Source organism: Ailuropoda melanoleuca, chromosome 2 (genome assembly GCF_002007445.2).
Source record: "Ailuropoda melanoleuca isolate Jingjing chromosome 2, ASM200744v2, whole genome shotgun sequence".
NCBI classification, from domain to species: Eukaryota; Metazoa; Chordata; class Mammalia; order Carnivora; family Ursidae; genus Ailuropoda; species Ailuropoda melanoleuca.
Genome location: NC_048219.1, coordinates 146467562 through 146493622, shown reverse-complemented (window position 1 = coordinate 146493622; position 26061 = coordinate 146467562). Strand labels below are relative to the sequence as shown.

Sequence of the window (26061 nt, the reverse complement as noted above, 5' to 3'; positions counted from 1 at the left end):
GTTGCACAGCATGGCTTTAGAAATAGACATTCCATATATGTAGGAAAAGACAAATGTTAGGACAACACGTGCACTACTGCCCAAATCCTTTCATCTGCAGGATGAACATCCCAGACCTAACCCGTGCGTTTAGACTATCGTTGACCCAAGGTGCTGTGGCACAAACTGACGAAGATGAAGATAATGCAGATTAAAAACCAAACAGCGACTCATCCAATTCTCAACAAAAACAAAAGCCTTCTAGATTTTCCTCCCAGCCAAAAACTTTAATCAATCCTTATCTCTGAATCTAATGCTCTTAAAGGATTATTTCTGCCAGTCAGGATATATATTTTTTAACCAACTGTCATTTTTTTTTACTATATAGGAATTCCATATTTCTTCCTTTGAAGAGAGGCTTATCAAAGAAATTGAATACAGAATAATAAAGACTACATTAGAAGAACTTCTTGAAGAAGATGGAGAAGAAAAGATGGCAGTTGACGTTTCTGAATCTGAAGCTATCGAAGCAGGATTTGACTTAAGAATCAAGAATTACAGAATTCTCGAGGGGATGGGTGTTACTTTTCATTGCAAGATGTCTGGATATCCATTACCCAAGGTAAAATATAAACATTGTGTCTCCATGCTACAATAAAGTTACAAACTGGTTACAATAACTATTTTATCTTAATTTTTTTCAATATGCATGATATCATTTGCAGATTGCATGGTACAAAGACGGCAAACGCATCAAACATGGAGAGAGATACCAAATGGACTTTCTGCAAGATGGCAGAGCTAGTCTGCGCATACCTGTTGTTCTTCCAGAAGATGAAGGCATCTATACTGCATTTGCCAGCAATATGAAAGGAAATGCAATTTGCTCGGGGAAATTGTATGTCGAGCCTGCTGCGCCTCTTGCTGCTCCGACTTACATACCCACCCCAGAACCAGTGAGCAGAATCAGGTAAGCCCCGGAAGAATTTGTGTTGATTAAGATTTAAATTGTTTAAAACACCAGACATCCCAATAGCAAGTTGTTATTGTGTGAGGGACAAAAAATAAATAAGTAAATAAAAATAAAGGCTAAGAAAGCACAGACACTTGCCATTAGCAATAGAGATGGTTGCCAGGCATTTTTATTCCTTGCCTCTGTGTAAGGTGAACAGAGCATTTCCATTAGTGTAGCATGCTATTCATTCCGCCAGGGCTGTAACTAATGTAGTGAAAACTGTATAGGTTTCCTTAACACCTAATTTTACATGTTATCCCTACTTTATTCAACAACCCTGCAATGTAGGTATTATTGTTGCTACTATATTTATTACTACTTTGGAAGTGGGAGCACTTGATCTCTGTGAGCCTATGAAAATTATCTCAGTTCCCCCCCCCCCCCCCCCCCCGTAAGTGGTGGAGCCAGCCCTTGAAATCCAGTCCAAGCCAGTCTGGCTGCAATGTGTAGATAGGGTTTGGTTTTTTTTCAAATGCAATTTCTATGTTTTCCCTTCTCTTGGATAAAAAATTATATTTCTCCTTTTCTATAAATGTGTTCATTGATTTATTTAACCAATCAATATTTATTGAGATGTTTTGGCAGTCTAATCAAAAGGGTTGGTGACTAATTAAATGCAGGTGGTGAGGGAAAGACTATTAAAAATTGTTCCAAGATTTTTAAGACTGGGTACCTGGCTATGTTGAAGAACTACTGACTGAAATTGAGGATCTATGAAAAACATAGATTTAGGGGCAATGATAATGTATTCTGCTTTGGATCCCAGTGATTTTGAAGTGCTTTTTAATATATACATGAAGTCAGTTCTAAAATGACGTTAAGAAAGAGGTTTGTTTATTTTACCGTGCTTTCTCTATGCCTCATGAAAATATTCTGTTTTGCCTTCGTTTTTCAGATCTATCTCTCCACGTTCAGTGAGTAGATCTCCTATACGCATGTCCCCTGCAAGGATGTCCCCTGCAAGGATGTCCCCTGCACGGATGTCCCCTGCAAGGATGTCCCCTGGACGTAGGCTGGAGGAAACAGATGAGTCACAACTTGAGAGACTCTATAAGCCAGTCTTTGTCTTAAAGCCTGCTTCTTTCAAATGTTTGGAAGGGCAAACTGCCAGATTTGACTTAAAGGTCGTTGGTAGACCTATGCCAGAGACCTTCTGGTTTCACGATGGTAAGTATGATAAGCTTTTACTTACAAGTCATTAAACACAAAATTAAGTTTATATGTGTGTACAACACTTGAAAAACAATTATTTTTAATACAAGTTTTCCTTTTTACTTAATTTTTTACAGGCCAGCAAATTGTCAATGATTATACCCATAAAGTAGTCATTAAAGAAGATGGTACCCAATCACTGATTATTGTCCCCGCAGCGCCCAGTGATTCTGGGGAATGGACTGTCGTTGCCCAAAACAGGGCAGGCAAATCTTCAATTTCAGTGATTTTAACTGTGGAAGGTATTTGCTCTTAAAAAAGAAAATACCTTATCACTTGGGCTATAAACAGGTATTTCAGTCCTACTCACTCTAACTCATAACCTTTCTCTTCCAGCTGTGGAACATCAGGTAAAACCAATGTTCATAGAAAAACTAAAAAATGTCAATATAAAGGAAGGTTCTCGACTTGAAATGAAAGTCAGAGCTACGGGTAATCCCAACCCTGATATCGTATGGCTGAAAAACAGTGACATCATTGTACCTCATAAATATCCTAAAATCAGGTATGTTTGCTTGAAAATAATAAAACTAAGCTCATTATACAAATCCAATAACCAAGGAAGCAATATCTACTTTTGTATTGATTTTTTTTTCACTTTTTATAGAATTGAAGGAACCAAGGGAGAAGCTGCCCTTAAAATTGACTCCACTGTCAGCCAGGATTCTGCCTGGTATACTGCAACTGCTATTAATAAGGCTGGCCGAGACACTACAAGATGCAAAGTGAATGTTGAAGTTGAGTTTGCAGAGCCTGAACCAGAGAGAAAATTAATCATCCCACGAGGGACATATAGAGCAAAGGAGATCGCAGCCCCAGAACTGGAGCCCCTCCATCTGCGATATGGTCAGGAGCAGTGGGAAGAGGGTGACCTCTATGATAAAGAGAAACAACAGAAACCGTTTTTCAAGAAAAAACTCACTTCCTTAAGACTCAAGCGCTTTGGGCCTGCCCACTTTGAATGTAGGCTAACACCAATTGGTGACCCAACGATGGTGGTGGAATGGCTCCATGATGGAAAGCCACTTGAAGCAGCTAACAGGCTCCGTATGATCAATGAGTTTGGGTATTGCAGCCTTGATTATGGAGTTGCATATTCCAGAGACAGTGGTATCATTACATGCAGAGCTACTAACAAATATGGAACAGATCACACATCTGCCACGCTTATTGTTAAAGATGAAAAAAGTCTTGTGGAAGAATCTCAGTTGCCTGAGGGGAGGAAAGGCTTACAGAGAATTGAAGAATTAGAGCGGATGGCTCATGAAGGTGCACTTACAGGTGTAACAACAGATCAGAAAGAGAAGCAAAAGCCAGACATTGTCTTGTTCCCAGAACCAGTAAGAGTACTTGAAGGGGAGACCGCCAGATTCCGTTGCCGAGTGACAGGTTACCCTCAACCCAAAGTCAACTGGTACCTCAATGGACAGCTGATCCGCAAGAGCAAAAGGTTCAGAGTTCGCTATGATGGCATTCACTATTTGGACATTGTGGACTGCAAATCATATGATACAGGGGAGGTCAAGGTCACTGCAGAAAATCCCGAAGGTGTGATAGAGCATAAAGTGAAACTTGAAATCCAACAGAGGGAAGATTTTAGGTCTGTTCTCAGGCGAGCCCCTGAACCAAAGCCCGAGTTTCACATACATGAACCTGGAAAACTTCAGTTTGAAGTACAAAAAGTAGATAGACCTGTTGATACCACTGAAGCCAAGGAAGTTGTGAAATTGAAAAGAGCTGAAAGAATTACCCATGAAAAAGTATCCGAAGAGTCCGAAGAGCTGCGCAGTAAATTCAAGCGCAGAACTGAGGAGGGATATTACGAAGCCATTACTGCTGTGGAGCTCAAGTCTCGTAAGAAGGATGAATCCTACGAAGAGCTCCTAAGGAAGACAAAAGATGAGCTTCTCCACTGGACCAAAGAATTAACTGAAGAGGAGAAGAAAGCCCTTGCTGAAGAAGGCAAGATCACTATTCCAACGTTTAAACCTGATAAAATTGAACTGAGTCCTAGTATGGAGGCTCCTAAAATATTTGAAAGAATCCAAAGCCAAACAGTGGGCCAAGGATCTGATGCACACTTCCGGGTCAGAGTGGTGGGAAGACCAGATCCTGAATGTGAATGGTACAAAAATGGCGTAAAGATTGAACGCTCTGACCGAATCTACTGGTACTGGCCCGAAGATAATGTTTGTGAACTGGTCATAAGAGATGTGACTGCCGAGGACTCTGCCAGCATCATGGTGAAAGCCATCAACATAGCTGGGGAAACCTCAAGCCATGCATTCTTACTTGTCCAAGGTAATTTGAATGTCTTTGGTTTGATGGATCTGTCTCTATTTATCCGTGNGGATCTGTCTCTATCCGTAAATATCCATTAGCATATTTCTTTTTATTTTCTTTTCCCATTATTCAAATTGTGAATTTAATTTAATATAATGTCTTTTTCTTCCCCTTTTCCTTGTAGCCAAGCAATCAATCATTTTCACACAGGACTTACAAGATGTTGTTGCTAAGGAAAAAGACACCATGGCAACCTTTGAATGTGAAACTTCAGAGCCATTTGTCAAAGTGAAGTGGTACAAAGATGGTGTGGAGGTTCATACGGGAGATAAATACAGGATGCACTCTGACAGAAAGGTTCACTTCCTCTCCGTACTGACAATTGACACATCCGATGCTGAGGACTACAGCTGTGTACTCGTGGAAGATGAAAATGTCAGAACAACAGCGAAACTTATTGTCGAAGGTAGTAAATAATCATTTCACTATTTAAGTTCTAAAGTCACCCTTAGTATGTGATAAAATTAGCTTTGCAGTTTTCCTTTCATAAAAGGAATTATTTGGGAATTAGATATAAGCTCCAGAGCAAGATTCCTGAATTTATACCAGTAATTGAGAATATTGACAATTTGGATTTTTCCAAAATCAAGGTTATTTTGATGTCTTGTTTTTAAAATTTTATATTGAAATAAGATTCTGTGCTTTGAAAAATAATTTAGGGGCACCTGGGTGGCTCAATTTGTTAAGCATCTGCCTTCAGCTCAGGTCATGATCCCAGCATCCTGGGATCAAGCCCCACTTTGGACTCCCTGCTCAGTGGGGAGCCTACTTCTTCCTCTCCCTTTGCCCCTCACCTCCCTCCCACTCATGCTCTCTCTCTTTCTCTCAAATAAATGAATAAAATCTTTAAAATAAATAAATAATTTAAATATAAAAATCACTTCTTTTTTAAAAAAATGTATTTCTCAGTCCATTGGCAGGGAGATATTAAGAATATTCGTGATAGCATGGGGAACTTAAGAGAATTACAAGGAACTTTTTCTACTGTAAGTGTTGTTGTATAACTCTCCAGAGAAATTAATATTTCTTTATCTTATGCCTCAGGTGCAGTTGTTGAATTTGTAAAAGAACTTCAGGACATAGAAGTTCCAGAATCATTTTCAGGAGAGTTAGAGTGCGTTATATCTCCAGAAAATATAGAAGGCAAATGGTATCATAATGGCGTGGAGCTGAAATCCAATGGCAAATACACAATTACATCTCGCCGTGGACGTCAGAACCTCACAGTTAAGGATGTGACCAAAGAGGACCAGGGAGAATACAGCTTTGTTGTTGATGGGAAAAAGACAACCTGTAAACTAAAGATGAAACGTAAGTCTTCCTGTTCCTTTTGGCCTGCACTGAATATCATCATGGCTTATCGATAAAGAAATGATCATAACGTTCTTTTTTCTCACCATATTTCACAGCCCGCCCCATCGCTATCCTGCAAGGACTTAGTGATCAAAAAGTCTGTGAAGGTGACATTGTCCAGCTTGAAGTGAAGGTCTCCTTGGAGAATGTGGAAGGTGTCTGGATGAAAGATGGCCAAGAAGTGCAGCCCAGTGACAGAGTTCACATTGTGATAGACAAACAGTCCCACATGCTGCTCATTGAAGATATGACTAAGGAGGATGCTGGAAATTACTCCTTCACCATTCCATCCCTCGGACTGTCAACCAGTGGGCGCGTCTCTGTCTACAGTGAGTACAACTTACATATTTTTACGTGTACATTGTTAAGTGAGGTAGAGAACTTTAATAAGTGGGCGCTTAAAACAAAATTCACATTCATAAATCTTTTATTTGTGTGTGTTGTTTTGCAGGTGTTGATGTGATAACTCCTCTAAAGGATGTTAATGTCCTTGAGGGTACCAAGGCTGTGCTTGAATGTAAGGTCTCAGTTGCTGATGTGACTTCTGTTAAATGGTATTTAAATGATGAACAAATCAAGCCTGATGATCGTGTACAAGCCATTGTCAAAGGTACTAAGCAGCGACTAGTGATTAACCGGACCCACGCTTCAGATGAAGGACCTTACAAGCTGATGGTTGGCAAGGTTGAAACCAGCTGTGATCTCTCTGTGGAAAGTAAGGATTCTTCTATTTAACTGATAAGTTAAGCCTTAAGCCTTCTCTTTTCCCAGTGTAATATTAACCAAGTGATTATTTTTTCCCCAGAAATTAAAATTATCAGAGGTCTTCGTGACCTTACCTGTACAGAAACCCAAAATGTGGTCTTAGAAGTTGAGCTGTCCCACTCAGGAATCGATGTTTTGTGGAATTTTAAGGACAAGGAAATCAAACCCAGTTCTAAATATAAAATTGAAGCTCATGGAAAAATATATAAGTTGACAGTTCTAAATATGATGAAAGATGATGAAGGAGAGTACACATTTTTTGCTGGAGAAAATATGACATCTGGAAAACTTACTGTGGCAGGTTGGTACATTTATCATTCAATTTAAATTCTTAGGTGTGGCAGTTGTTTTAAGAAATTGCAGCCCATTTCCTTTCAAATTCCCAGCCATTTTCATTTCCGTGCCTCTGCTTATGCTGTTCTCGAAACCAGTATTTCCCTCAACACTGTCCCCACCATGTTCTTCTAGGCAGAACTACCTCAAATGCCATCTTCTTGTGAAGCCTTCCTTAATCTTCCCATCTGTGTAAGATCTTACTCCTCCAACCTCAGGATTATTTTATGTGTGTCTCTTCCACGGCCCTTATCATATACTTGTGTTATTCCCCATTTCTTCCTCTCACACCAGAGTATAAGCTCCCTAAATCTAGAATTGCTTCTTTCTTATCTGTGTTCTCCAACATACTGCACATGATAGATGATCAATAAACATTTGTGGAATTGAGCTTGATTTAAACTTTCCTACTCTAAAGGTGTATTTCTTTTTTTTTTTTAATCGCTCTTGTTTCTTTAACTTTTGTTTCCTTTGTTCCCTTCATATTTGTTTTATGAACCCAATGACTATTTTAAAATGTCAGTCAGTATATCTGTGTATCTCTTTCTTATAACATGAAATAGACCTCTCTCATTCAGCAGAAATCCCTTGCTTCAAAATGAAAAACCAAAAGCATAAATCAATTGTCAAGAAAAAACTAGAAGTCATCATTAATGTGTTTTGTTCATTGCAATTTAATTGCTGAGGAGTTGAGATATGACATTGGGATTAAATTGTAAAATCCATATGGGAATTGTGGGTCCCACTTTATGTGAAAGTTTCATGGCTTATACTTCATCACATTATAATATTTCCTCAGATATTGTCTGAGAACAATATGAGCCCCTATGTGATTTCACTCAACATTTTTTAAGGCCCTCCCGTACGCAAGACACTGCTAGAAACACAGGACACAAAAATGAATAAGGCATGATATTTTTTTCTTGAAGAATTCACAATTTAAAGAGGGACAGATACATTAGCAAATAACTTGCTGAAAGAGTAATTTTTTCTGCCAGTGGATAATGGCCATGGAGGCAATAGGAGGAAGCTTCATAAAAGAGATAACACATGTCAAAACAGTGATTTTTGGGGCACCTGGATGGCTTAGTTGGTTGAGCGGCCAACTCTTGATTCTGGCTCAGGTCATGATCTCAGGGTCCTGGGATCAAACCGTATATCAGGCTCCAGGCTCAGGGAGGAGTCTGCTTAAGGATTTCTTTCCCTCTCCCTCTACCCTGGCTCATGTGCATGCGTATAATCATTCTCTCTCTTTAATAAATAAATAAATCTTTTTAAAGGAAAATAGTGATTTTTAGCGTATAAGAATCTCTAATCTTATAGAAATATTGATGACTGAACATTTTGCTTAGCACATCTTTTCCCAATCAAATATTAGACATATTTGCAGCAAATAATCCTTAGAAGACTTAAGTAGAATACTTTCGAAGGAGAAACTGAGTTAGAGGCCGTCCAGGTGGTATTGCTCTCAAAATTCTATATTAGCCATTGCTTTCCCTTTGTAAAACCTTCCTGAGTCCAGTATTTTCCCTGGTTATCAGTAATGCATACTAGAACAGGGATTTCTGTGATATGTTCTCAATATGGGTTAAGATAATTCTATTAAACATTTCATGATATTCAAAATCGTGTTTTAAAATTTGGCATTTTATATTGTGCAAAGATTTCTTTTTTGTATAAATATATATTTCTAAAGGACTCACACTTAAACTTCTCTTGTTCCAAAGGGGGAGCCATCTCCAAGCCACTCTCGGACCAGACTGTGGCTGAATCGCAGGAAGCTGTGTTTCAATGTGAAGTTGCCAACCCAGATTCCGAAGGCGAATGGCTGAAGGATGGCAAACACCTACCACTGAGTAACAACGTCAGGAGTGAATCTGATGGCCACAAAAGGAGACTTATCATCGCTGCCACCAAATTAGATGACATTGGAGAATACACCTACAAGGTGGCCACCTCCAAAACATCTGCCAGACTCAAAGTTGAAGGTCAGTGATGTAATAACAGATTTATCTGTTTCACATCATATTGCATTCTTGATAGTTACCAGTTTAAAAGTCAATGGTATAACCATTCTGGATGCCATAAATCTTGATTTCACAAAATCATTATAAACTCTCTAAACTTTCTAGGCCATATACCACAGGGTGCAAAATTGCTTTTAAGATGTGTTTCTGTGAAGAAGCCATTTCTTAGGTTCTAGCTCAGAGGAACAGCCTAATTAGACACTCTCATTCTCCGTCCCTCTTTTGCTCTTCACTATTAAGCTATTAGTATGCAGCTATGCAAACTTCATCTCATTCAAATACAGAAAAATTGTGCAGTGTACATTTCAAACTGGATCCCAGGTTTTCCTAAATAATCACAAGGTGTCTTTTAAAATAGAGGCGCTGGGGCGCCTGGGTGGCACAGCAGTTGGGCGTCTGCCTTCAGCTCAGGGCGTGATCCCGGCGTTGTGGGATCGAACCCCACATCAGGCTCCTCTGCTGTGAGCCTGCTTCTTCCTCTCCCACTCCCCCTGCTTATGTTCCCTCTCTCACTGGCTGTCTCTATCTCTGTCAAATAAATAAATAAAAAATCTTAAAAAAAAAATAAAATAGAGGCGCTGCATAACTGCAACATTTTCAATAACCGTTCTTTTGCAAGATGACCAGGTAATGATCTTATCCCAGGACTTCGTTTAGTGGACCATGTCATCTTTATTTCCTAAACCAATCATAAATTTGTCTTCAGCTGTCAAAATTAAGAAGACTCTGAAGAACCTCACAGTGACAGAGACGCAAGATGCTGTTTTCACTGTTGAGCTTACGCATCCTAACGTAAAAGGCGTCCAGTGGATCAAAAATGGCGTTGTGCTGCGATCCAGTGACAAGTACGACATCTCAGTCAAAGGAACAGTTTACACTCTGAGGATTAAAAACTGTGCTGTTGTGGATGAATCTGTATATGGCTTCAAGCTTGGAAAGCTAGGAGCCAGTGCCAGGCTACATGTGGAGAGTAAGTTAATTTAGAAACATTTTACAAGTAGCCAATGTATGGTAACCACTAAGTTAACCATATCACTGAATTGCTTCAACTTTCCTCATTAGCTGTCAAGATCATTAAAAAGCCAAAAGATGTGACCGCCTTGGAAAATTCCACCGTTGCCTTTGAAGTTAGTGTTTCCCATGACACGGTTCCAGTAAAATGGTTCCACAAGAATGTGGAGATTAAGCCAAGTGACAAGCACAGACTGGTCTCAGAAAGAAAGGTCCACAAACTGATGCTGCAGCATATTTCCCCCTCAGATGCTGGGGAATATACAGCTGTGGTGGGGCAACTGGAGTGCAAAGCTAAACTTTTCGTGGAGAGTAAGTATTAGCTCCTTATGGTATTTCCCGAGATGATTCCCATGTGTTCATTCATTGGTTGGTTGGTTGGTTTCATCCATTTTTTAAGATAAAATATATTAACTGAAGTGCTTTTTTATTTTCCTAAGCATTACATATTACAAAAACCATGAAAAACATTGAGGTACCTGAGACCAAATCTGCCTCCTTTGAGTGTGAGGTGTCCCACTTCAATGTCCCTTCCATGTGGCTGAAGAATGGTGTGGAGATTGAGATGAGCGAGAAGTTCAAGATAGTCGTGCAGGGGAAACTCCACCAGCTGATCATCATGAACACCAGCACAGAGGACTCAGCAGAATACACATTTGTCTGTGGCAATGACCAAGTCAGCGCCACCCTGAAAGTGACCCGTAAGTAAACAAACAAAACAAAAATTATATCAAATACTTGGTAAACTCATTGTTATTCCATATCCCACTCTTTTCCTTACTGACCAGTTAATCCACTCCGAAAATCCTTGACTGAAACATCTACTGTGTGTTCACCCTGAGTTAGGCACCAGCATCTCCATCTGGATAACATTTTCTGATTAGAGTAGCCTTTCAAGGCTACCTGTAAAGATGCTCTACTATCTATCACTAGCTCTTTCTGTTCCTCGGTCCCTTGGTATAGTCCTGTGGAGGGGAACCTGGAAGATAGCATAGCTCATACCCCTGAACTGTAATCACCTTAACAGACATACTAAACACATTCCTCGTTTTCACTCTGTGCTTGATATGACTCACATCATACTGACACAAAGTCTTCTTGGGTGTGTTTCCTTCCCCCTTTGCAGCAATCATGATTACATCCATGCTGAAGGACATCAACGCTGAAGAAAAAGACACCATTACCTTTGAGGTAACGGTGAACTATGAAGGCATCTCTTACAAATGGTTAAAGAATGGTGTGGAAATCAAATCAACTGACAGGTGCCAGATGAGAACCAAAAAGCTCACGCACTCACTGAATATCAGGAACGTTCACTTCGGGGATGCAGCTGAGTACACCTTCGTGGCTGGAAAAGCTACCTCAACAGCCACCCTTTACGTGGAAGGTATGGTGTCATAAATGTCTTACCCATAACACGAAATGTCAAACACACCATGTACAATACTAATCAGTACATCAATTAATGGGAAAATAAAATGTGTATCTGTGTAATGAAATACCGCGAGCAATAAAAAGCAAGTGCTGATATGTGCTACCACATGGGTGAACCTTAAGAACCATATGCTAAGTGAAAGAAGCCAGTCCCGAAGGACCATATATTGTATGATCCCCTTTATAGGAAATGTCGGAATACACACATCTATAGACAATAGATGGGCGCCTAAATCTGGGGGGAGACAGTAGGAGGCCTCTGGAGGGTGGTGACTAAGGCCTGTATGGTCTTTTGGGGTAATGAGAATATTCTAACATTGTTTGAAGGGCTGGTTTGCCAACTCAGACAATACTGAAGCCCCCGGAGTGAGTGCTTTGAGCGTGTGGATCGCATACTCTGTGAGTCACGTCTTAAAGCCGTTAGAAAGGTTAATTTTTGTACGTGCTGTTTTCCAGCTCGCCACATAGAATTTCGGAAACACATCAAGGATATTAAGGTTCTTGAGAAGAAGCGAGCCACGTTTGAGTGTGAAGTTTCTGAACCTGACATCACTGTTCAGTGGATGAAAGATGGCCAAGAGCTGCCGACTGTGGACAGGTCAGTTGTGTTGCCTGGCTACGTTCTAGTAATTCCCAGTTTGCTTTGAGTCACCATTCATTAAACTTCAGTTTCCATTTCATCCATAGAATAAAGATACAGAAGGAGAAATACGTTCACCGCCTGCTGATCCCCTCCACCCGGATGTCTGATGCCGGGCAATACGCAGTGGTGGCAGGAGGCAACATATCCACCGCTAACCTCTATGTAGAAGGCAGAGATGTCCGCATCCGAAGTCTCAAAAGGGAGGTTCAGGTATTGTCTATGTGCTGAATTTGGGGAGATGTCATCGAGAGCCCGTAATCCATAGTTTGAGATTTTAATTTTTTAACCTCAACATTTTCTTTTTTTTTTTTTTTTAAAGATTTTTTATTTTTATTTATTTGACAGAGATAGAGACAGCCAGCGAGAGAGGGAACACAAGCAGGGGGAGTGGGAGAGGAAGAAGCAGGCTCATAGCAGAAGAGCCTGACGTGGGGCTCAATCCCATAACGCCGGGATCACGCCCTGGGCCGAAGGCAGACGCTTAACCGCTGTGCCACCCAGGCGCCCCAACCTCAACATTTTCTAACCACAGTCCTCTAAAGAAAGAAAACAGCTGATCCCTGCTGGCTTAGACTCTCAGTCTGACATCAATTTAGTCACAGTTTTCCCTCACTTAGGGAAATAGTGTGTCCTTAGCAGCTGTCTAGATACTTTAATTAAAGCAGCTGTAGGAACTTCACTGTCTCATAAATGGCCACCAGCCAAGCAGCACAAAGCAGGAGAGAGCTCAGATGTACGTTGTGGTGCTTACACAGCAGCCGGCACTCAGGGAAGAGGTAGGACAAGGTGGCGTTTCGTCAGATAGCTTCTATTGTGGAGAGGCAGGGACTTGTCTGGGAACGCTTCTTCTGAGGTCCAGGATTGAGCAGAAGCTGGGTTCCTAGCAAAGGTACTGACCCAGACCCCTTTGCTCTCTACTCCATGTGCAGGGCTTGTTCTCATGGGTGCCTGTCTTCCCGAATGTGGAATGGAGGGAATATGTTAGGAGAAATATTGTTTGAATTCGGATTTATCGTATAGCTCATCTGAGAAGAACCGGGCACGACAGGCCTTGACCACATAGTGAAAAAGCCTTCAGTGAGGACGCCGATGACCTGAATATGTCTTCTGTCCTTTACTGTCCAATTCTGAATCTGATTGCCTCACTGTTAAAAATGAGGCTAATGGTTTCTACCTACCCCAGGAGGTTCTTGATCATAACACATGAAATCAGATTAAATAGTAAAAGAGCTTTGTCCAAAATAAAAAGCCCACAGATATGAGGTGTTGTTATTTCTGCTCTGATTAGTTAAAAAGCAAACATTTAAGGATTCAAGTCATGGTCTCTTTGGGGTGGTGTCTCTCCTCAGTGCAGGTGTTAGCAGGATTCTCTAAGAAGAAGTTAGGGTACCATTTGTCTAAGGAGATGCAGGACAAATTAGAATGCACTTCACCCAGTCAACTTTTTCTATCATAATCTGTAGGTTTGGCATGCTCTTGAAATGAGCAGTTTTAGAAACAGGTTAAAACCAAAAGGAAAGCAGGACTTCAATTCTCTTTTTATGTTCCTCCACCAAAAGGTTATTGAGAAACAACGTGCTGTCGTTGAGTTTGAGGTCAACGAAGATGATGTTGATGCCCACTGGTATAAAGATGGCATTGAAATCAATTTCCAAATTCAAGAACGACATCAGTATGTAGTGGAGAGAAGAATCCACCGGATGTTTATCTCTGAGACCAGGCATAGCGATGCTGGTGAATACACCTTTGTGGCAGGAAGGAACAGGAGTTCTGTTACTCTCTATGTCAATGGTAGGTAGACATATTAATGTATTTTGTGGATCCATCTGGAATAATCCTCCCCTTTAAGTTCCTAAAGTGCTGATAGTTCTGGGCAATTTCTAAAGACGCCATACTACTCATATGTTTTCAGCTACGTTTATTTTCACATTATATCTGGATAAAGGGACAGCGTCTATTAGAGACTGTAAAAATGTCATTTCCAGAAAGTACCTAATGGTAAATCATCATTTAGTTGGTCAACACTATTGAGTACCCACTGTATGTCAGTTATAACAGCCCCTCAGTGGGTTTCTGGATACAGCATTCAGCTGGTTCAGCTGGTCAAGTTTTCTGCCCTTGGCGCTGTTTAGGTGCTAGTAGTGCTACCGAGCCCCAGGGGCATTTCCAGCCTCTAGTGTGGAGTGCCTGGGAAAACTCAGAAGTCCTCTTTGAGACCCCAGAGGGCCTGGAGAGCCACAGGCGATGTGGAGCTAGGTTTTCTCTGCCCCAAGCCCTACGGTCAGAGGCTCTTATTCCACATGCTGCCAAGTCCTCCAAGGAGTGCCTTGAAACCACCCACTTTCCTCATTAGAAAGCTTAGAGCTGAATTTGAGGCTGACCTAGAAATGAGACTAACCTAAATGCACAGAGAAGAAGGACTGTCCATCCCTATTTTAATCTTGAGTCTACTCTGAACACATACCCCAGAAGCAGATGAAAGAACACTAAGAATAATCTCAGTTTAATAAAAATGAACCATATTGCCAACATTCCCTTAGTCCCTGGACCAAATCATCATGGTATCCAGTTCTTATTATTTCTAAATTTGTGGTGGAGAGACTGAGACACAGAGAAGTAAAGGTCAGAAACCAACCAACCTCACAGAAGTCCTTTCCCTCCATTTCTGTGTTCCACGAACTACCCAGTTCCCCCCAGTCATCACAACACTGAGAAGATGCTTTAATTAGCATAGCAAGAAAGTGAGGTTTGGGTTTTTTGGTTTTTTTTTTTTTAAGTCTACCTAATTGCCTTTAAGTAGATCTGGAATAACATTTATTCCTTTTTCATGCTTGGGGATTGTACTTCATTGGTATCTAAATATAAAGAAATGACTCTGACATATACACAAATACTTGCAAAACAAACAGACCTAAAGGTGATGAACCACCTGGCCACATGGTTTGCCCAAATGATAGAAAATAGGCAGCGAGTGGCAGTCGTCCTGGCTTTCTTTAGGGTACTGGCCATTGCTACACCCCCATGCAGACCCCAACAGGGAGAGGGGTGATCACATTATGTTGACAAGCTCAACACTCTCAGCAAGACCCCCTGACCAAGCCTCAGATACCAGAAGTATCTTTCTAAAGTTATTCTATTTGAGGACAAGATTCCAAATGTTTTCTTCCTTCTTAGCATAAAGAATGTTCTCATATTCTGAGGCAAGTAAAGCCATTACAATTCCAAAGTTTGGTTTCTGGCTGCCTCACCCCTGGCCACAAATGAACGTAGGCTTTCACATGTCCTCCCGTGTTTTCGCACTTTCTCACAAGCGTTGGTTTTCATTCACTCCCAGCTCCGGAGCCGCCCCAGATTCTGCAGGAGCTCCAGCCCATCACTGTGCAGTCTGGCAAGCCTGCCCGCTTCTGCGCCGTGATAGCCGGCAGACCGCAGCCCAAAATTTCCTGGTACAAGGAAGAGCAGCTGCTTTCCACTGGCTTCAAGTGCAAATTTCTTCACGATGGGCAGGAGTACACACTTCTGCTCATCGAAGCCTTCCCGGAGGACGCAGCTGTTTACACCTGTGAAGCCAAGAATGACTATGGAGTCGCCACAACCTCCGCTTCGCTCTCAGTGGAAGGTAGAAACGCCTTGCTACTTCTCAGCTTAGCATAAAGCCTGAGAAACCCGCTTTTGGTTCTCCCACTGCATTTCTAAGCACCGTTTGGAGCCCCTAAGAGTAGTTTGCTACCCCACTTTTAGAAAGTGCCCTGCTGCCAGATACTTAAGATACATCAGCACACTCCATTCTGCCACATCTGTAAGTGACGTGATCATGACCAGTCTTGTGGTCCCTTTCTTTAGTTCCAGAAGTTGTGTCTCCAGATCAGGAAATGCCAGTTTATCCTCCTGCCGTCATCACCCCCCTTCAGGACACTGTCACTTCGGAGGGACAGCCAGCCCGTTTTCAGTGCAGAGTGTCTGGAACAGGTAGGTTTATGAGCAAAGGTATCATTGCTAATATTTACAAAGAATGATCTGAGGCAAGTTTTCTCATCTTCCCCTCAATCATGAACATCTCTCATGCATAATTTGACTTTAAATGGGAATTTTGCAGAAGAGTTATGAATAAAAGAATAGGCCCTGTTTTCCACTATTGAGTATATACCTGAAAATGGTTAAGGTGGTAAATTTTATGTTATGTAGGGGTTTTTCTTGTTTGTTTGTTTGTTTTTTTACCACAATACAGGAGAAAAAAACTTGATCGGTATTTTCCAGTGTTCAAAAGATGTCATGTTCCCTGAGATAACTTTTCTTCTCTCTTGAAAAAAATACAACAAAAACTACAGTTGTTATTGTTATATTAATTATCCTGTTATCTACATATATTTCAAGAGAAGAGTCTGTATGTGAGACATTATTCAGTCGATAGTGCTTGTGTGGAAAGGTATATTCCTTTGGAAGGCGGTAGCCTATTGCATCAAAAGTAGGGTCATTATAATCAGAGGTTGGATTTGAACCTTGGCTTCACTGTGTGACCTTAGGCAAGTATAAGATTTCTCTGGTTCTCTTTCCTTCATGAATAAAGGAAGGATGTATTGCGTTTAATCTTAGAATGTACGTTTCACAGGGGCAGGGACTCTGTCTCAGTACCTAGAACTTCTTGCTTAAAAAGGCAGTAGCTACTGGAAAGTACGATCCTTGGCAGCAAGGGTGGGTCCTTGTCCTAGAATAGCTTCACAGATCGTGTATACTCAATAAGTGATTGTTACTTGGACAAAAGAATGATTATCAAATGACTAATACCAATCAGGATTATTTCAGATAACACACACCAGAGCCTAGCATAATGCCCACGATGCAGCGACCCCGGTCGGTTCACTCTTCTACTCTTTAATAGGGGCACGCTTGCCAGATACCTCAGCCCCTCCCCACAGCCTCAGGAGGCCAGTCTTAGTAGAATGAGACAAAAGTTCACAGCCACTTCAAGCCGATGATGACTGTAAACTTACCTCAGATAGGGGCAAGGTAGATCAACCTTATCCCAAATGAAAGTCACTCTCTCAATTTGCTTGGCCTTTATGTACGACCACCTAAAGGACATTCTTAGAGCTTGGGCTTTTCACAGCATTCCTAGTAAGTGTGAGTTTTTTTTCATTATTCTTCTTCCATTAGTTTATGACTTAATCTCTGCATTGCCATGAGCATTTTCCTCAACAAGTTAGTATTCAGTTGACTTTCTACGACCTGATGATTTCTCCCTGTGAAATAGAGATGCTGATCAAGAAACCAAATGGACCTATTTGATTTTTATGAACATAATTAAAAGATATTATGTATGTAAAGTACCTATAGGCATGGCTGGCAAGTGACTGGTACTTTAATACATTAATTTTATTATAGCCATAGAGGGGAATTATATAAACATAAAAGTCCAGTATTGGGTGACCGACATAGACAAACATCATAGACTTTGTGACTTCAAAGCAGAGTTTGAGAAATACTAAATATCAAGTAATATGGACTGATTTGATAATATCTTACTAACACAATAAAGAAAAATACATTTTAATATCAAATTCACTGAAGTCACATTAAATAATTTATCCTCTCATTGAACTTGTAGAGGAAAATTTTCAAATCAGTATACATATATATGATTATCTAAAGCAGAAGTCTTTATATAGCACTTTTTAGTTTATAAATAATATAGTTTTGCTTTTAAGGTGTCACAAAAATATGCTCAAACCTTCTACGAGACGGCAACTGGGGTAGAAAGAGAAAAATATCTTTTCTGTATGACTGACATCTTCACATGTTTAAATGGACTTTACAGATTAGTGGGTTACTAACTCTTTATGTGGTACTATATACACATACAGAGGTTTGAGCATTCTCTTGCAGACATGTTTCCTATATGGCAAAAATTAAGTTTATTAAGTAAAATGCCCTTTTAAAAGCTTACCAAATGGCACCGTTTCATGCCCCTATGACTGAAAGTATTTACACAACTTCCTCTGACCTGGTACTACTCTAGGTGAACAAATTCAGCCCTGCCTTCTAAACTGGAAAAAATTATGAGTCTTCAGAAATGCTGTTGGAACTCAATACTCACAAGCCTGGAACTTGGTTGGCCTCTGCAATCTAGTGGAGCTTTTAGGAGAAAGTGTTGCCTGTTGACGGTCTCTGGTGCCACCTACTGGTGGAAAAGCAATTTAGAAAAGTAGAATTTTAAAACGAATTTAAACTAGCTTTTTGCTAGTGTTTATTCTACAGATAGTATCATTTGGAGGCTTAGTGAGCAACCGCTAGCTAAATAAAATGATAAATAATTAGTCTAGCAATGATGGATGCGCATTGTGTTGTAACAGCCTATGTACTCACTGCCTTTGCAAGACAGAGAGAGATGCATGGACTGGGCATCGAAGAATCAGCAGGATCATTGAACACAATGGCATTCTAGGCAAAGAATGACATTTACAAGTCATAAAAGCCTGCAAGAGTGCTTCATGTGCTGGAAATGACAAGTGGCTTGAGTATGGTTGGAAAGTGATGTAATAAGTGGAGGAGAAGGCCAAAAAAGAAGGCAGGGGCCAGATACTAAAGGTTTTGGTGTTCTATGCTTAGGATTTGAGATTTTGTTTTATTTGCACTGAGGAGTGACTTAAGGCTTTTTAAGCCTCTAGGTAACATGGTCAGGTTTGCTTTTCAGAGACAATACTGCGATAGTGAAAAGAGGAATGGACAGATGTGGGAGATGAGGACCAAGGGAAAGGCCATCCTGATAGGCTTGGAGCGTGCTGATGAGGCCCTCAACTAGGGAAGTCAGGAGGAAGAAGAGTGTAGATTGTGGGAGAATTCAAGAGGTGGAATGAAAGGAATTTAGGGGCCAAATACAATGGAGTGGTGGAAGAGTGGGATGGCCTCACAGAAACCAAAAGAAACCAGTGACCCACACGGAGAGTGGCAGCCCAGCCAGAAGCACCAAGTCCATTACCAAGAAAGGTCTCACCTTTTGGCTCATTTATTGTTGGCAGTGCATGCCTGTCCTAGGGCTTCATTCCATTCACTGAAGGAAGAAGTTATTGTAGGAATATGCTGAGAACCCCATAAAGAGGTGGACACACTCTTCATCATTCCATTTCCATCGAGGTTTAATAGACAAGCTAAATGGTTGTAGAATGATTGTTAAATTCCATGTGATGGTGTTACCTATTATATTACATGGCCCTGTCTTGGGGCAAATTATTAAAGGCACTGATGATCCCTTGGGGTGGTTAAACAGTCTTGCTTTGATGACTGACTTGTGCCAATGGTTTATAAAGCCCTTCCCATGTATAAGTCATTTAATTCACACAACAGGTTTTTTGGGGGTTTTTTTTGCAATGAAGAGCTCATGAATTATTATGCATCTCATTTTCCAAATGAGAAGACTGGTCCAGAGAGATTAAATGATGGGTCTAAGGTCACACAGCTGGGAAATTGTGGTATCAGGGTTCCATTTTCTACTTTACCTTGCTACCGAAGGAAGAGATTTGTGTCTTTAAAAGGAGAACCTTTTATAAACGACTACCATCATGGGCAGGAGGGAAACCTTCACAAACCAGTGTTTGTGTTAAAATGCAAACAAATGCTAGCTGAATAGACTAGTAGAGAATCCCCCCATGGATGGTATTGCGATAAGGAAGTGATACAGTGATCATACTCCAAAAAGAAGAAGTCTTGGTTTGTGGCTTTTAAAACTTGTGACTAAATTTAAATTCACTCTTGACTTATAGGGTGACTGTTTCAATAGAAGTGTAAGATTTTTTTAAAGTTCACTTCACCTTCAATTGTAATAACATCATGTTATTTTATCTTTGCTTTGGGGTTATTTTCAACTCTTTAGATGAAAAGAGCTAGTTTTATCATTATTTATTATTACTGCTACTTTGAAAAAAGCCAAATATATCTAAGATGCCCATATTCCATGACTCTTTCTTTCAGTTTTAAAAATTATTTTTTGCTGTGCTAAGACCTTTTCAATGCTTGTTCATTGGTAATGAAAATAGAGAAATTTTGTCTTCAGCCTGTAGGGTGTCTGTTTTAGACTTCTGGGAGTGTTCCATCTTCTCAGCTCTCTTTTTGATTGATCATTCTGCCCCCCAGAAGCACAGATTTCCCTCACTTCCTGTCCTATTAGGCGACCACTGTCCTAGTCAAACCCATCATGATGACTGTTCGTTAGGATGATCTTTTCCTCAAGGTCACTATGTCAAAGCCTTGTCCCTGTTTCCACAGCATGACTTGCAAGTGGTTAAAAATAATATAACTAAAATTGTAAAATTTCAAACATTACAACCAGCCTATAAGCTGGATTTTTCTGGAGTCATCTTTCCTTCTTAAAGATGACAAGAAATTTTGTAAAAGCAGATGTGGCATGCCTCAAAAGAGAAATATAATGTTATGAAGATAACTATGAAATGTAGTCACCAATATAATCAGTGTTGTGTTTGCAGGTAAAAACATCCACCACCTTTGTGATTTAAATATCTTCTTTTTTCCTTTTGTGATGCAGATCTAAAAGTGTCTTGGTACAGCAAAGACAAGAAAATCAAGCCATCTAGATTCTTTAGAATGACTCAATTTGAAGACACTTACCAACTGGAAATTGCTGAAGCTTATCCAGAAGATGAAGGACTTTACACTTTTGTTGCTAATAATGCTGTGGGTCAAGTATCAAGCACAGCCAACTTGAGACTGGCAGGTACAGTAAACAACCTTAAGAAACACATTTAAATACGGCTGTAATCTCACAGTGTCAGTAACAACCACTAAAGATTCCATGTAAACCATCGTGGGCCCTACGATTCTCTCTTAATGCAACTAATTGTTTCCATGTTTTATGCCACATTCTCACTTTCCATTTATCCCATCTCATTATGGACCACAAACCATCATTTCTCACTTTGCCCTGCTTTGTCTTTATAATGTTTTATAACGTATTGCTCTCCTCACCAGCTTTCATGCTTTCTGATCAGCATGTATCAGAATGGAAAGAAACATGCTAAAGAAAGAGGTAGATTTGTTTTCTCATTTAGCGAGGATGAAAATTAAAAAAAAAATTGTAAGTATTACTATCCCCCCGTTGTCTTGACACAATTCTGATTTCACAGAAGCTACAGAGGATGATTCCAGATCTGTATACCAGCTAGGTGTATTCACCGTCATTCAAAGAATGCCTGAAGGCTGAGAGGCCCAGTGCTAAGATGGTTTAGTGTTTCTGTTACTTGGGGCTTTTAAACTGCCATCAGAAACACTTCCCTGGTAGTAGAGGGCACTTTGTTTCAAAACAAAGTTACAGTATTTTTATACAATCAGACTGGTTTTGCTGAGCTAATTTAGTCTATGTATTATTAACTATGTACAAATATATACAGATTGAGGGCAGCTCTGGTTTTTCTCTTAATTTTAAACACTTATTATAATAATCAGATATTTTCTTAAAGTGGTTTACAAAATAGAAAATGTAATTTTACAACCAGAGGCGGGGAAAAAAAATAAAAACAGAAAACAGGAATACCTAAACCAAACTGTGTACGTCACTACTGCCTTCACAAACAATGCAGTGAACCTTCTTGGACTGTTCATGTCTCGACTGGTTTGCCTGGAAAGTGGGAGGAACGTGTGTGACTTGGAGCCAGTGGTGGCAGACATTGACAAGACGTTAGGATTGGACTGGATTCTAGTCCACCATTGAAATTGGCAACAGATCTGTAGACAACCCCAAATGAGTTCTGGTTTCAGTGCAGGCTGAGACATTAAAGGTCGGCATGCTTCTTTTCAGGACTTAGCAAATTTGAAGAACTTACATCAAACTCCCAATGGCATGTCTCTTCATCAGTTTCATTTAAGAAGGAGTCCCTTGGCCAAAAGCCCATCTTCATCCAGCCTCTGTCAAGCCTCAGGGTGCACAGCGGGGAGACAGTCAGATTTCATGCAAGGGTTTTTGGCATTCCCAAGCCAGAAATCCATTGGTTTCATAACCAGCAGCCAATTCTGCCAACAAAAGATGTAGTTTTCCATTTTGAGGAGTCCACAGGCATGGCTTTACTGCTTATAGTTGATGCTTACTCAGAGCATGCTGGGCAGTACTCTTGCAAGGCCGCCAATAGCGTTGGGGAAGCCTCTTGTGCAGCTACGCTCACAGTGACTCCAAAAGGTAAAGCTCATCTTGCTTTAAAGACTTGGATTTGCTTCGTATCTCCTACCCCCACGGTTACTAATGAGAGCCTCTGCTGTTTGTCTCATCACATAGTGTGGTCAGTCCATCATTTACTAATAAAGTAACACCCGGCAGGTCCTCGTAAGTTCTCAATTATGGGTTAACCTATACGGTTTAAATCTCTCTGAAGTATATAATCTATGTATTACATTAGCAAGTATTTTTTAGACATCAACTTTTCTTGATGTTTTTACTTTTCTAAACAACATCTCATCATTGGATCATTAATGATCCATTTGCCATATATTGTTTATACAGTATATGGAAGAAGGGGGACAAATGGCATTCCCAGGGCATGTGGGGTGGGGGGGAGAAACAGAGAAAGACTGTCAACTCTGGTTAGCTGTGGTGACAACAGAAGGAAGGACCCAGATATCCTATGACATCCGCATGAGCTTTCATCATCCACTCGCCACGGGATCACTGGGAATGAGTGTTCTTTTGTGTGATCTGACATCCCAAGGCACATTGCATCCGGCATGCTGCTTCCAAGTGACAATGATGTCTTTCATCTTCATCTTCCATGCCATTGTCTTTACTAACCTAGCCAAGTGACAAAGCTTAGATCTTAATGTTCTTTTCTTTTTCTTGTCACTTGATTGTACAGTGCGAGTCCTAGCTAGGCAGAGTTCTGGGAAAGATGTAAGAGAGTCCGCCAAGTCCCAGGCAGTAGCAGATTCCTCTTTCACAAAGCAGGAGAGCCAAACATCCCAAAACGAAATTAAGTCATTTCAAGGATCATCCTATGAATATGAATCACAGGTTTTTGAAAGTGTATCTCAAAGTTCCACCCACACAGCCGCATCTGTTCAAAATGTAGAGTTGCGCCATACTGCGTCCCTTTCACAAATTGCAGAGAGCACTGAGTTCTCTGGGAACTGGGCCGAAGAGGCAGTGGGTGAGGCCCCAAGGATTCTCCTGCCGCTTCAGGACCTCTCTGTGAAGTGCGGCGACACGGCTCAATTCCTCTGTGTTTTACAAGATGAATCTTCTGTTGATATAACCTGGACTCATGAAGGCGTAAAGATAGAGGACTCTGAGAGAGTGAAGCAGTCACAAAATGGAAATATTCAGTTTCTTATCGTATGTAACGTTCAGCCGGTAGACCAAGGATTGTACAGCTGCATTGTGTGCAATGACTATGGAGAGGAGACCACGTCGGCAGTTCTAAGCATAGAAGGTGCTTCCTTGGTTTTTAGTTATGACTTGGTTCATTTCATCCTCATCGCTTTATTTCATCCTCATCACTTTATGCAGCTTTTCTGCCATGCAAATCAAATCAATGAATATGTGAATTAGAATATCCCTAACTTAGCACTCTATTGTAAACGACTGCTGAAAGTCAGCCAGGTCACTGGCCAAACTTGTGACGAACATTTAACTTTCCAGTCTAGATTCAAGGAGGTGTAACTCTCAAATCTCGTTTCAGAAGGTTACGGTTTATTTCATATGTGCTGCTTTTTCTAGTATTTACCAAATGTGCCACCTACGAAGTATACTGAAGAAGGTCAAGATATTACAGTTCATCACGTGTTAATTATTATTGTGCCTGATACCGTGCCAAGTTGAAATTTAATTATTTTAATAGGAGGCTCAAAATTTCTCATTTCTGCCCTTTGCGTGCAGATCTCAAAGTTCTAGATGTTTATAAGGAGGTTATGAAATAGTAGATTGGGCACTGAAAATAACAGGATTCTGTCTGGACCTGAATCAGGAGTCTGTAGATATTGCTCGATAGAGGAGACTGCTTTCCAGTCTCAGATCCTCCTGGAATCGTAGAATTAGCTAATGGCAAGATTATTATTTTTGTTGTTATCATGCTTGATTTGCCACCGTGTCTGGAAGGGTACAAATAAATTTGTCTTGGAAGAGAGAAGTTCTTCCTTTTATCCATGGACTTCCTCTGAGATACTAATGAAATGGGAAAGTTATTCTTCGGGTGCCAGAATCCCATGCTGTATGTCGGCAGGTTAAGGATTCTCACTGAGTCCCATGGAAGGAGGCTGATGGAAGAAGTTCCAGCATCTCCAGGGGTCCATGGAGAGCTCTGGCCTCAAGGTCTTTCTTGATCTGTCCATACCATTTTTGAGATGTTAGAGATGAGCAGGAGATAATGTGGTGCTATGTGACCGACATCTTGGCTCTGAATTTTAAAACAGGCTCATACATCATTTAGTATATCTGTAATCCTCACTCACCTACAGGAGTCTTTTTTCTTTCTTAATCTGACATTTTGTTCTGTAGCTATTTCTGGTAATATTTTCATAGTCCTCAACGGGAATATCTCAAGAACTGAGGCCTAGTTATGCAAATGAAATGGCTAATTTCACTATCCAGAGAGTTGACCCTCAATTAGCTGCTGGCTAGTGCAATAATCACCCAGAACGACTATTTATCTGGAGGTGATGTGGTGACAACTGGGACAGGTTCTGCAGCCATATAATTGGGAGTCAGCTCTGTTGTGGAGGTAGGAGAAATGTAGGTCTTTCAACTTGCTTCCTAAGAAACTAGGGCCACAGTACATGCTTGATTGTCATATTGCCAGAGTGGATTTGAGCTGGACATTTTTGCCACAGGGTTTCCAGTTCACTCGGTTCTAATCGGTTATATTATTAAAGTATTCTTGGAGCATGAGCATTTTTCTCTTGGAAGGTCCAGACTGCCTCTCTTGTACTTAAGAAAGTTGAAAGATAAGCCAGTTTTAAGTGTTTGAAGAATGAAGGATCAGGCACGGCTGTCCAATCATGGAACATAAGACCAGTCTTCATATGTTCCTCTATTACTTCGGCCTTATAACTTTATGTAGGCTGCACAGTTATCCACAAAGATCAAGTAGGAACGTAAAACCGCATAAGATTGTTTGAGTAGAGTTCTTCTATGCATAGTAAGCATAGATATATCATATATTAGTTTGGAGACTAACATGCTGCTTTCCTTCTCATCCTAATGACATGTCACCTTCTTTAAATACAGCATGTGTTTTACTCTTACAAACACAGCTAATTTATTCCTTTTCCTAACTTTATTCTCACCTAGCAAAAGAATCGCAAACCAGAGCAGTTACAAAAATTGCCCTTGGTTCAGACATTAAAAGTATTAAAACACTCAAAGAGTCACAAATTAAAACAAGCCACGAAGTAAAGAGAGAATCATCAAAGAAAACATCAAGTTTGTCGTTCACTTCGTGCCAAAGGCCACAAGGAATGGAGAAGCCAGGGAGTCCAGCACACAGGCGTGGTGCTGCACGGATGGACAGAAGACTGAGCGAGAATGGGGATACCCGGCTTGCTCAGCACGCTGCCCCAGAGACGACTGTGTCTAAAGCCTACGCCTTTTCCCTATATAATGAAAGCCATTTTGAGTTGAGGGCTCTTTGTTTGGCTCCTTAATATGTCATCAGACTTGGTGTAGTTTAAAGCTTTAAAGGTGGTTCAAATCAAAGGAGTACTTACTAGCAGGAAACAATTCTGCAGGAAAATGTGAGAATAGCCCTCGGCAAAAAGTGGCGAGTTAGAAAATGCATGTTCCTCCTCGCTGTGACTCTGTCTCTTAGCAAGTGTTCAGTTGGTAGGACATTAAAAAAAAAAAAAAAGAATATTTCTAAAGTTTGTGGATTGCTTTTTTGAATGCATGTAAAGGCATGGGGAATTACGGAACTAAAAGTGGAAATTTCAGAGAGCCTAAAATAAAAATGTTTTTTTTT

The 26061-nt window shown here is 40.5% G+C and overlaps 1 protein-coding gene across 1 annotated transcript in view; it reads left to right on the top strand.

Annotated features, from left to right (window-relative positions):
- TTN (titin) overlaps positions 1-26061 on the top strand; it is a 271544-nt gene that overhangs the window by 27171 nt on the left and 218312 nt on the right. Inside the window, 22 exon segments of the mRNA XM_034654809.1 lie at positions 368-601; positions 705-949; positions 1890-2161; positions 2284-2448; positions 2543-2711; positions 2814-4507; positions 4674-4955; positions 5594-5860; positions 5959-6231; positions 6354-6617; positions 6708-6968; positions 8728-8988; positions 9734-9997; positions 10090-10350; positions 10479-10739; positions 11165-11425; positions 11929-12070; positions 12160-12325; positions 13675-13906; positions 15450-15734; positions 15959-16084; positions 20652-20840. Of these exon segments, the coding sequence (XP_034510700.1) occupies positions 368-601; positions 705-949; positions 1890-2161; positions 2284-2448; positions 2543-2711; positions 2814-4507; positions 4674-4955; positions 5594-5860; positions 5959-6231; positions 6354-6617; positions 6708-6968; positions 8728-8988; positions 9734-9997; positions 10090-10350; positions 10479-10739; positions 11165-11425; positions 11929-12070; positions 12160-12325; positions 13675-13906; positions 15450-15734; positions 15959-16084; positions 20652-20840 (6574 nt within the window).